At 39.2% G+C, this 13,023-nt stretch overlaps 1 protein-coding gene across 1 annotated transcript; it reads left to right on the top strand.

Annotated features, from left to right (window-relative positions):
* Positions 1-803: 803 nt before the first annotated feature.
* LOC146483411 (uncharacterized) lies at positions 804-13,001 on the top strand. The gene is made up of 7 exons (XM_085105522.1): positions 804-901; positions 3,196-3,291; positions 4,404-4,565; positions 5,758-5,835; positions 6,684-6,751; positions 7,285-7,410; positions 8,351-13,001. Exons 2-7 carry the CDS (start codon positions 3,201-3,203, stop codon positions 11,900-11,902), a joined length of 4,077 nt encoding a protein of 1,358 aa, XP_084961648.1. The 5' UTR covers positions 804-901; positions 3,196-3,200; the 3' UTR covers positions 11,903-13,001.
* The last annotated feature ends 22 nt before the right edge of the window (positions 13,002-13,023 follow it).

The raw sequence follows: 13,023 nt of genomic DNA, 5'->3' as shown, positions 1-13,023 counted from the left end.
CATACTCGCTGCTCTGTGATTCTTATCAAATCAGGGTGGGAATGGCTTTCTTTCAATTTCCCAATTAAGCCATGCCATCTCGCTTGTTGCCATTGTATCTCGTCATTGTGCGCCATTTTTAATTTAAAAATATCCACCCACCGCTGACCACCTGAATGACCTTTTCAATAACCAACGCTCTACAGTCTACAACGTGCACTTATTGGCTTTAAAGACTATAACGTGACCAAACAAGCAGAACAAACAACGTTTGGTGTATAATATGATTTAAAAGTTGAAGTAAAAATCGAACTAATGCATTATTTTACATGTTATATTTGGGTTACAAAACTCACTAACAACAAATGAGCGAAAGAAAGTTTTTAAAAAACTTAAAATAATGGAAAAAATGGCACATTTCTACTAATATTAAAATTTCTAACGTTACGGTTAAAAGACAGCAAATCATTGACGCTTTTGGAAACTCACTTCTGTCTTTAACACCAGTTAATTCCTAAAATATGAAAAATAAATTTCTGAGTCTTTAGGTCTTCTACCCTTTCAAAACAGCATACGTCATTACAGACGAAACAGGCGATTTGCTAAGAATGTTTTATAGTGTCCCCTGAAATAGAAAATTAAAAAACCCTCTTGGCTTTGAAATAAAATCCATTCGAAAGTGAAGACTTTAATCCAAAAACTGAAAAAACTCGAAAACAAAAAAAAGCTGGAAAATGAAAGCCCTTGTTTACAGTAAACACGAGGAAACTGAATCAATTCTCTCTAATTATTCAATGTAAATCTCAACCGTATAGCTTAGGTCACGATAATCACCCTAGCTGTAATCCAAGCAATACGAGAGTCAAATGATCAGATGCAACACTGAAATCGGCAACAGTGGCTCAATCGTTTCAAAGTTACGGTATGTTGCTAATTTATTTGAGTGAGCAAACGATTATATACCTTAATGTTTTATACTAAATGTCTTTCGCTTAGGCAGTCACCGACACGTTACTTTGTTGTCGTTTCAACGGGCAAACACTTTTTCCCAGCCGTCAATCAGAAAGCGAGAAATTATACTTCCAGTCTTTTTTAACAAATTTATCAAATTTTGTAAAAGCTCATTATAATGATACTGTGGAAAGAAAAGTGGTTATTAGTATTAGTCGTCCAATGGAGACAGTAAAAAGAGCACAACATAACAAATCTACACACATTACATTGCCCAGATACATTACTACCCAAAACTGATGGACTTCTTCTAGATAATAGATGAGACGATTCTGTTCTTAGTTTTAAATCTCGTTATTTGATAGTGCTACAGTCGACTTTATTTTACAAGTTAGGTACATATAGTGTTGTTATATACCTACACTTTCACTCAACAAAATGAGTACTGTGATTGGTTGATTCTTGGTCACGTCCCCCGATCAAATACAAATGTATCCCGACAGGGATACAATTCCCCAGTTGTTGCCCTCTCGGTTGTTTGTTTGTTTGTTTGTTTGTTTGTTTGTTTTGCTGTGACTGTTGAAGGGAAAGCCTAAATATATAACAAAGCACTTAATGTATTGTCCCTCAGGAAACTAGTTAGTTTTGTTTTCCCTCGAGTCCTGATGTTTCCTTCGACATCAGGACTCTCGGGAAAACAAAACTAACTGTTTCCCTCGGGACCATAAATTGCGTGTATATTATAATTTTTTTTTTACTTCAACGCTTTGTAAAGCGCGATAAGCCTGTTAATATTTGATGCTCAGTATACAAATGTGTTGATTAATTGATATGTATCCTCTACGGACAAAATAGAGGAGAAGTGTCACAGTGGGGATCGAATTTGACCGTTTTTGGTGAGAATAGTGGGAAACCTTCACTTATTTACAGACTAAACTAGAACACCAAGAGAAAGAAATAATCAATTAAAATAAATTATTGAAAGCAGCAACTCGTGATCTATGTCTATCACATTTTGGAACGAAAATATCAGAATTTGAAAAAGTTAGCCAGGGCCGGAATGGAGTGAAACTTGAAAACAATCAGTCCACCTGTAGCCGGAAACAATCATCGACAGTTTTAGTACGCTGGGGTGATAATTTGTGAGAAAACTGGACCATTAACGCAAGTTTCTGTTGATACAAAACGGTTTGGGGTCTTTGAAATGACACCAAATCCCTGTGACACTTACCCTTGAAAGTGAAATAGTAAAACAACAACAGGGTAAAAATAGAGGAAAACCAGTTTCAAATTTCAACATTTGTTGTTTTGTTGACAAAAGAAGTTCTTTATTTTTCTGAGGAATAGAAAAGCGAGCGAAAGAAATGGGCGCGCGGAATTTCCTCCGGGAGGAAAGGCGACGCGCGAGAGGAGGATTCTCTTCCAGGGAAGCAATTTTCGCGCGCAAGTGTTTGTCGTTCGCTTATTTTGCTCTCTTGTTTGTACATTTTAAGAACGGTGCCTCGCTTTGCTACTGCGCATACGTCCTGCGCATCTCACGATATTCCGAGAAAGTCGGATTTCTTGTCAGCAGTACCTGCTAAAACAGAGATATTTTTGCACGGTTTATAACTAAGCGGAAAAAGAAGATCTTGCAAGGGTTATCGGAATCCGAAAATCCACGCATTTTTCAGAGACAATTAAGTTTTAATTTTGAAAAATACCATACACTGTTTTGTAGTTTGGCGCTTTTTAGACTTATTGTTACTTTTTTATATCAAAAATATGCCTGATTTCCCCAATTTTCTTATTGTATTCCAATAGCACTTGCTAACAACTGCTTTTCCCGCATAGTCTAAAATATTAATACTTCTGTATAAGTGGGCACAGTCCTTAATCCAATTCCACCTTATTATTTAACACATTGTAACACTGCCCAAATATGGTCATGGTGTACTGAATATATATTCGTCGTCCGTAGTCAACAGATATCCTGCGATATACGTAATTTCGTGTCGTGTCTGCACTAAAGCTGTGCTTTTTTATCAATGTTTTGAATAAGAAGACAATTGTCCTGCTCAATCTTGCGGAATATCCCCTGATTTTAGCCAGCTCTTCCTACGGCCTTATCGGCTACGTATCAGGCGATATTCCGCACGTTTTCGCGGAATAATTGTCAAATATATGACTAAAAAGCGTAATATACTGACTGCAATTATTTGAAATAACGGAATCCCCTCGATAAATAGGCAATTTATATTCTAATGCAGTCTTAAACCTCCAAAGAATCCATGGCGAATGCTCCAATTAAAGATGATCACGAAAGTGACGTCACATCATCGACCGAAAAAGCACTGGACTTTGATGACGACACTTTAAGAGGTGAGGATTTGTTGACTAAACCTGTCCCTTAGGTTCTATAAAGCCATTTGTTCTCTGTTTGTGTGGCGGCTCAACCAACTGACGCCATAGTGCGAATTATATGTGTACACATGAACAAATAACAGAAACAATTGTTTCCCGTTATTTTCGAGTGGATTGCCTTGTAAACGATCTAGGGTAGCTAAGAGTATTCCACTATAAACAAAGCATTTAACTTTCGTTGTCGTTGACAAGCACAGGTAGCTAAGGCTGAGAGTCGATTAAGTTATCAGCCTTTTGCTAGGGCTCACCATTGGTTTAGAGCGGGAATGAACGCCTCTCTGATATATGATTCTTAATGATACACGGAACATTTCCATCGACAAACAAGCTACTTCTGTTCATTAAGCGATCTGCAACTCTTGAAATACAATATTTCTTCCCAAATTGTCAGTAAACAAGAGCTTACCGATAACAAATGAACTATACACCAAAAATGTTCCGTTGTTCTGAGCCTTTCTTCCGTTCAAATGGAAATTTTCGGGCTGCGTGCTGTTCTCGATATTCATTCGCTATAACGTAAAAAAAATCGACCTTTCGCATCTTTCATTCAGTTTTTCACAATTTTTAGAGGTCCTTCTATAAATCTCACCTCACCGATGAGCGGGAGGGCGCGAAGATGGCACAATATCAGCCATGGAAAATTTACGGTACTTCTACAGATTTCCAAAATAAGACTTTCATCCAATCAGAGCAGGTGAAAATGTGCAATCACTATGGTTACATGAGTGCTGCGCCTCATCTTTCTATATGATCACTAAGGCCGCTGGTCAGTTGTTCTGTAAAAAGGCAGAGGGCATATGGAATAAGACCTTACCTTTTTAACTCCGTAGTTTAAATATCTGCTGTGTTAAAATTCGCAAAGCCTCCTAAGTTAATATTCATCTTTAAGTATTGTTGCTTGACAACAGTTTATTGTCATTATAACAATAGACTATTGTTCAGAAGCAATACTTCGGATACACCTTAACTTAGAAGGGCTTCGTGGATCTGACCCCAGGAGGCAAAGTGATTGATACATTATTAATAAAACATGGACACAGTGATAAACAGACTTCAATCCTACATTTTAGCAATAGCAGAGGTGTACAAGAATGAAGGAAATGATGCATACAAGAAGAGGGATTTCAACGACGCCATCAACTACTACACTGAAGGGATTAAAGTGAATTGCAGGGATGACGACATGAAGGCCAAACTGTACAATAACAGGGCGATTGCTCATTTTTATTCGGGTAAGAAGCCTTATTCGTACTGAATGGAAGCCCTTTTGATTAAGTTGATTGCCCACTAACGAGATATGTCCGCTTCTTGGAGCGTTACGTTGGTGTGAAACTGGGCCCCAGACTGGGCGACTGCTCTGAAACGATGACGGTGTCCTGTCCATTATTATTATTTAGCCTTACAAACGAGCGTTTTGTTACCGTTTAGTGTCTCGGATTTGATTCACAGTAGCCCCGTTTTCAAACCCAAGGCCACGCTTTGTAGATAGCCAACTGGTTTACCTTCCACCAACGGTTGAGATTCTTAACAAATGTTATATTCAGTTTGTATATATTTCATTGATTTATAGTGCCTCTAATTAGCAATTCAGTACTAAATATAAATACTTCGACACTTACATAAAGTCAATTATTTATTTATTTTATTTTTATTTCGGTTTCTAATCGTCACTCAGTATTTAAGGGGGTTCGGAAGTCTTAACGACCACTGCTTTGTTGGAGTTTGCACTAGCTAGTGTAAATGTCCTAGTTACCATAGCGATGTGTCCTCTTTACAAATGACGGTCCGATTAGTCAGGGCGAAAGGGACAGCACATTACTGGTCCTCCAGTTTGGGGACAAACACCTTTGATTAATAAAACCGCATCTGCTTTTTACCGTAAAAACTTCTTATAAAATCCCCTTCCCTCTCTATTTAGTCCTCTCAAAAAAGCCCCCGGTTTTGATTTTGAGGGGTTTTTTATACCCCCAAAACTCCCACACCACCCCCCCCCCCCCCTTTCCTCGCCACTCTCATTGAGTTCCCTCTCCTTCCCTCCCCCCTTCTCACGTTAGGAAGCATAGAAGATAGACTTCAAAACTGAGGTTTACTAATGGTCAAAACACAAGTCAGTTTGTCTATATCAAAACTAAGGCAATTATTATAATTGTCCGAAGAAATGATCTTACCTAAAAAAAAAAAGACTTATTCTGTGACACTCAATTCGTTATTGCTCTTTCAGTCAGTAAATGGTGTGAAAAAAATTTTGGAAAAAAAGACATTTCCTTTAATTTTTTCTCATGCAAAACTCGTAATCAGTGAAATAATCTTCCCTCTCCAATAAGCCTCCTTCTACAATATGAAAGGTGGCGCCAAGTTAATGAGTGTGACATTAATTAAGTAGTTTTTCATTCCTTCCTTAACGACGTCTTGATTTTTACATAGGGAATTATCGTGATTCACTGAATGACGCAAGATCTGCTAGTGAATTACAACCAACTTTCGTGAAAGCGCTTGTAAGAGGTATGACTTCTTGTTACTAAGGTGACATGGTAGCAGTGGAAATGTGTCAGGGTTGTGATCAACAGTTCAGAAAAAAGACTGTCGTTATATTTCGAGGCCTATGAATCTGACCAGAGGGGTCTTTTACTGAAAATGAGACGCATAAATACTGAATTTGGCAGACGATCTCTAAGTTTTAGAGGTCCTGTTGTCTGGAATAGCCTAAATAGTAACACTAGAAATCTAGTAAATTACCTCTTGATAAATAGAGGATATTACACGGCGGCGCGAAGATATGAACTTATTTTCGAGAGCTAAAAACAATACTTTACGAACGAGCGCAGCGAGTGAGTAAAATGTTCTTTTTAACACGAGAAAATAAAATTCATATCTTCAAACCAACCTGAATTTTCTTTTTTTTATTATATAGACAAATTTATCCCTTATCATTTAATTTTTTTAGCCAACTGTTTGCACAAACATTGCATTGTTGTGCTCAGGGCTCCCATTGATAACAGACAGCTTTTTGCATCTAAAGGGGCTACCCTGAACGGTATAAATCAATAAAGGTTCTTCTTCTTCTTCTTCTTCTTCTTCTTCTTCTTCTTCTTCTTCTTCTTCTTCTTCTTCTTCTTCTTCTTCTTCTTCTTCTTCTTCTTCTTCTTCTTCTTCTTCAAACAACCGCAAAAAAGTGGGAAATGACGTCGTCAATATCCACACTAGTGTGGATATGAAAACTACGCCACTCGGATCCCGGATGTAGTTTCGTATAAATTTTACGAGCGGTGTATTTCCGCTCCTGTCTATATCATAAAAATTAATATCTCACCCGCTGCTTGCATTTAATGTTTACACGTTTTCTTCATCAGGAGCGACTGCTTGTGTTCATTTGCATCAGTTCGAAGAAGCCATCACGTGGTGTGACAAAGGATTGGCAGTATCCTAACATAAATAATTAACCCTGCAGTTTTCTCAATTCGTCGATAATTCAACGCCATCGCTACTAGACCACCCATCGTCTGTTTAGAGAACTTTTCCCCCGGATTAAACCTAAAAGTTTGGCGAAATGCAAACAGCTTCCAAACCTGGACGTTCAGCAAGTTTTAAACAGTCACTTCTAGTTTATGATCTTTCATTTTACAATTTAGCTTGTGGTCCTCTTCCCAGTCTATACAAACGGAAACCATTCAAGTCAACCCGTCAAGAACTGTTTATTGACTGACGAAAGTGTAAGACCGAAAATAGATTAGATAAGAGTCATTTTTAATCGAAACGAAAGTCTAAGATCAATGGCTAACCTGCTGTCATAAAAGTCCTAGTAGTCAGTCTCTAGGCTGATTTTACCGAGTGGATTACAAAGAAAATTGAAGCAACTCTCATATGAACAATCCACTTATAAGAACTTACCGCGTCAGCATTCTTATTAAATGATGTATGGAAAACAAAATTAAACACCTTGACTTTTAGAAGATTGACGAGACAAACCAGACGTTGTTGAAATTAAGGAGCAGTTCTTTAAAAGAAGTAAACAGACAGCAAGACGCGGGAGAAGAGAAACCAAAGGCTAAGTCTGAAAATAAAACTTCGAGAGACATGGTGAGATTATCACATAACGTAGGCATACCTCAGAAAATGTAATATTATTATTATTAGTATTATTATTATTATTATTATTATTATTATTATTATTATTATTATTATTATTATTGTTATTATTATTATTATGATGATGATGATGAGGAAGAGGAAGATGATTGTCATGATAACGAATTCGAATAGCTCAAGCTTTGCTGTGTTATTGTACACACACAACCCTTTTCACTCTATCTCGACTAGGCTTTTTGTACGTCTTATGGGGTCTGCGGAGGAGGCAGATTTCCCGCTCCATAACTCACCTGTATTAATGTTATAACAATGAAAACGTAAAAATAGATACCATGCCCAAAAATGTTTTCTTTGAGGTTCGCAATAGGATGTGATGTCTCCATGACAATTGTGTCATGATATCCGAACAGTGGTTATCGTGGCCATATTTCGCCAAAAATTCAGCAAAAGACCAACATTAAAAGAAGGAATTAAAAGTGATAGAATAACACTAAAATGATCTTAAAACAGCTGACCTTTCGAGCGATGAAGCTTTGTCAGAGCCAATCCATTTATGCCATTTGAACATAGCTTCGTGGGCTTAATCGCTTATTCCATAAAAAGGCTTTATCCTTATTTTTGAGTGACATTTCACAAATCTGTTCATTTTAAATATGGAAATATTATTAATTATCTTAGCTGTATACAAATTGAGCTCCCAGTGGCCTCACTTAAAACATTTAGCAACTACTTCTACTCTCTGCTTTGATTTGATGCTTTTGTTTTAGGTTTTTAGCTTACGGATTTGTTTGTTTTCAACTTATTTGTTTGACTTTAATTTTTGGTTGGTTGATTTTTGTACTATTGCATTTTTGTTTGTTTTGAGTAATTCTGGGGGATATTGGCCAAAATACTTCTGATCACAAAAATAATACACGCTTTTATCTAACAGGTAGCTGTTTCAATTCAACAATCAACTAGGCTTTCCAAGCATGAACATTTGAATGCCAGTGATGAAGGAATAGCTTATTACGAATTGCTTCTCAGTATTGCCAAAGAGAAAAGCGACAAGGCTGGGGAAGCAGCTGCGTATAATAAGCTAAGTAATGCCTTTCACCGTCTTGGAGATTTTCAAAAGGCTATGGATTATGTCAACGCTGTGGTTCGTATTTCCAAAGAATTGGGAGACAAGCTTGCAGAGGGACGTGCTTACATTAGACTAGGAATTATTTCGTGCGAGCTTGGTGACTTCAAAAAGGCCATAGAGTACGATAAGCAAGCTATCAGTATCGCCCAAGCCGTTAAAGACAAGTTTGGAGAGGGAAATGCATACAGAAATCTTGGCAGGGCTTTCCGTAATCTCGGAGACTTCAAAACATCATTAGTTTACCACAAATATCACTTGATCATTGCGCAAGAGCTGGGAGACAGGGCTCAGGAAGGGATTGCATATGGCAATCTTGGCAATGCCTTCTATGTTCTCGGCAATTTTAAAGATGCAAAAGATAATTTAAGCCTTTGTCTTGCAATTGCTAAAGAAGTCGGTGATCAATCACTTGAAGGACACTCATATTGCAGTCTTGGCAGTGTTTGCAGCAGTGTTGGTGATTTCCAAAAGTGCATCGATTACAACAATCTAGCTCTTGAAATTGGCAAGTCCATTGGGAGCAAATCGTTGCAAGGCACTGCGTATGGTAATCTTGGAACAGCGTTTCAGCGTCTCGGTGATTTTCAAAAAGCCATATACTATCACAACCTACACTTACATGTTGCCAAAGCCCTGGGCAACCAATCTGAAAAAGGAAGAGCGTATGGAAGACTCGGGAACGCCTTTTTTAGCCTTGGTAAATTCCAAAAATCAGTGGAGTATCAAAACTTGTGTCTTGGTATTGCCAAAGAAGTTGGAAGCAAATCCATGGAAGGAACTGCCTATTCTCAACTTGGCAACGCCTTTGGCGGACTCGGTGATTTCAAAACGTCCATTGTCTACCACAACCTTCATTTGAACATTGTTAAAGACTTAAGTGACAAGGCTGGAGAAGGTGCGGCCTATGGCAATCTTGGCAATACTGTTCGCAATCTCGGTGATTTCAAAAAAGCTATCGAGTACCACCGCAAGGCTCTTAGCATTGCGAAGGAGCTGGGAAACAAATCCGGTGAGGGTATTGCGTGTGCTAATCTTGGCAATGCTTTTCACTGTCTTGGCGACTTCCAAAAAGCCATAGACTACCACAACCAGCATCTTGAGATTGCCAAAGATTTGGGTGAAATTGCCGCGGAAGGTCGTGCGTATGGCAATCTTGGCAGTGATTTTCAGTATCTCGGTAATTTCAAAAAAGCCATAGCTTACCACAATCTACATCTTAGTAGTGCAAAACAAGTAGGAGACTTCGCCGGGGAAGGACGTGCATATGGCAATATTGGAGTTGCTTTTGACGGACTCTGCGATTTCAAAAAAGCCATTGAATACTACCAACTCAGCCTCAGCATTGCCAAAGAGGTCAATGACAAGGATGAGGAAGGGTGTGCGTATTCCCACCTCGGTATCGCTTTTCAAAGTCTCGGAGATTTTGAAAGGGCCATCTACTACCACAAACTACATCTTCGTATTGTCAAAGAAGTAGGAAATAAAGCCGGGGAAGGGACTGCTTGCTGTAATCTCGGGATTGCGTTTGGCAGTCTTAGTGATTTTAGAAACGCCGTAAAATACCAGGAGCAAAGTCTGAACATTGCTAAACAAACTGGGAACAAGTCTGGAGAAAGGACAGGATATACGAATCTTGGTGTTGCTTATCAGTGTCTCGGGGATATCGAAAAAGCCAAACAGTTTTTCACAAAGTCGCTTGACATTGCCAAAGCACAGGGAAATAGGGCAGCAGAGGGGTGCGCTTATTTGAATCTTGGCAACATTTTCCAAATTCTCCATAGTTTCGAGAAAGCCATACACTATCACACTCTAAGCCTTAATATTTCCAAAGAAGTGCAAGACATGTCTGGGGAAGGTCGCGCCTATTTTGCATTAGGACGCAGCTTTGAACTATTAGAAAGTTTACCTAAGGCATTACAAAATTACCAGTTTAGCGTGAACAAATTTAATGAAGTGAGAAGTCTTCTTCAGACAGAAGATGAGTGGAAAATTGGATTTCGAGATACATATCAGATTTCTTACAATGCCTTGTGGAGAACTCTTTTAAAACTGGGAAAATTTGGTGACGCTCTCTTGGCTGCCGAAGAAGGAAGAGCACAAGCTCTAACTGACCTCATTCGAGAAAAGTGCGGTATTCTAAGAAGTCAATTTGGATCAAATGGCCAAGAAATGAATGATTTGGAGATGCTGAGCTTTATTCCATCCACTACAGTTTTTCAAGCTGTCGATAGTGGTGCCGTTCATGCCTGGGTACATTCTGAAGAGAGAGCGATCCGTTTTGTCCGAAAGAAAATTGACGATCCATTTGCGTTGGATAATGTCAAGACCTACTTGCAGGAGCTTATAGAAACTGCATACAAAGAGATTGGTGTTCAAGTTGGCGTTAGGTGCGAGGATCGTTCCATGGATTCTCTGAGAGAAGACCGCCAATCCACAGAGGAGAATTCAGCTGATGACAGCACAGAGCATTCACTACAGCAGAATAGTTCTCTACACACATTGTACAAAATTGCCATTAAACCGTTTACAGGCCTGGTCCAAGGTAATCAACTTATCATTGTTCCAGATGGGCCATTGTGGCTAGCTCCTTATGCTGCATTCTTGGATTCAGATTCCAAGTTCCTCTGTGAATCGTTCAAAATCCGGGTGATTCCATCGCTGACCAGTTTGAAACTAATTGCTGATTGCCCAGAGGATTACCACAGTAGAAATGGTGCAATGCTCGTGGGAGACCCATGGGTAGCCGAAGTTGCTGATGGCCACGGGAACGTTCTCCTGAAACAGCTTCCATTCGCCAGGAAGGAGGCGGAAATGATTGGCAAACTTCTGAAGGAAAGCCCCCTCATTGGCAAAGAGGCCACGAAAGATGAGGTGTTGAGACGATTGAGTTCGGTTGCCTTAGTTCACATTGCAGCACATGGATGCATGGAAACTGGTGAAATTGCTCTAACGCCAAATCCACATCGAACCTGCCCTATTCCCAAAAAAGACGATTATGTGCTACGAATGAAAGATGTGTTAAATGTTCAGCTCCGCGCAAGACTTGTCGTACTTAGTTGTTGTCACAGTGGTCGAGGAAGGGTCAAAGCCGAAGGTGTAGTTGGTATTGCGCGTGCCTTCATGGGTGCTGGGGCTCGGTCTGTTCTGGTGACACTGTGGGCGATCGATGATGAGGCCACACTGGAGTTCATGAGAAGTTTCTACTATCACCTTGTTGAGGGACGAAGTGCTAGCGAGTCTCTTAACCAAGCCGTTAAATTTATGAGAGAATCTGATGAGTACAGTGATCCAAAATACTGGGCACCTTTTGTTCTTATTGGTGATGACGTTTTCCTAGAATTCGGTGGAGCGAAGTAACACTGCCTTCTAATAACGTGTGACGCAAAATGTTAGGTGTAAAGAGAAACTGGACTGGTCAGTTTACGATTTTCTTAATTTTCGTACCAGGCGATTATTTTTTAAATTTTTTCTTCTTTGAGCCTGTGGCTATGCAACTGGTGAGATTTGCTAACCACTACAGGAAAGCCACAGGAGAATTAAACTGGATCTTCTATTCAATAGAAATTAAACCAAAGCATGACATCCATTTTCCAGGAAGGCCATCACTTACCTATACCGTACAGTGATGATTAACACAGACCTCAGGAAGGTCGAATTTTCGTTCAATATAGGAGACCATGAGGACAGGGAAAGCTTTTTTAGGGTGACTGAGTGCCCTTCAAATGTACGTTACACCTTGTCTGCCCTCCTACCACTTCCCTTGGGCCTTGAGAGACTGAGGAGTCTATATACGAAATTGTCATATTTTATTGATTAAAATTCCAAAATCACCAGCTAGGACATATTGTACATCATATTCAAAAAAGAAGGAAGACTGATTTAGAATTGAATAAGCTATCCATGACAAAGACAAACATTGATTTTAAAATATTTTAGTGAGATGTAATGGATACGTTTCTCGGCGACATTAATAAATCGTGAATTAGTAGACTTAGTTATTATTAAATAAACAACAGTATAATACATCGGGGTGTTGAAAATTATCTGCGCTGTCTATACGCTATTTATATCAACTAAACCCACAGGGACTCAGACGTTTGGCTGGGAGGGTGCCTTTGGACGTGATAAACCCTGGCCCGACAGTCACTGACAGATGGTGCTGCAGTCACAATTTATGCTATCGGCAACTTGGTTTTGCCTCAACTGCAAACCATCGCTTACAGATTAGAGTACTAAAGTGATGACGTCACAAAACTTAATTTGTGAAATTACGAGATTTACTAAGATATCCTAAAAGAGCACAATAAACATAACCTACTTGCCAAAACACAGCATCTTCTTACAATTTGGGGGTGAGATATTGGCGCTGTTATGCTCGGATGACTCCACATAAATCCTTCTAATTTTGTTTCAGTTTAGTGGGGTTTGTGTGGAGTCATTGGAGCATACCTGATTGCCAATATCTCTACCCCCCTCCC

Source organism: Pavona decussata, unplaced genomic scaffold, assembly GCF_977016875.1.
Source record: "Pavona decussata unplaced genomic scaffold, jaPavDecu1.1 SCAFFOLD_38, whole genome shotgun sequence".
In the NCBI taxonomy this organism is placed as follows: Eukaryota; Metazoa; Cnidaria; class Anthozoa; order Scleractinia; family Agariciidae; genus Pavona; species Pavona decussata.
Note: the sequence above shows the minus strand (reverse complement) of the source record. Positions and strands in the feature narration are given on the sequence as shown.

What these genes read in the sequence shown, in the direction of transcription:
- LOC146483411 (XM_085105522.1), top strand. Translation starts at nt 3,201, where the DNA reads ATGGCGAATGCTCCAATTAAAGATGATCACGAAAGTGACGTCACATCA. An exon ending in TGATGACGACACTTTAAGAG is followed by an intron (nt 3,292 to 4,403) that starts GTGAGGATTTGT and finishes CCTACATTTTAG; the next exon opens with CAATAGCAGAGGTGTACAAG. An exon ending in ATAAAACTTCGAGAGACATG is followed by an intron (nt 7,411 to 8,350) that starts GTGAGATTATCA and finishes TTTATCTAACAG; the next exon opens with GTAGCTGTTTCAATTCAACA.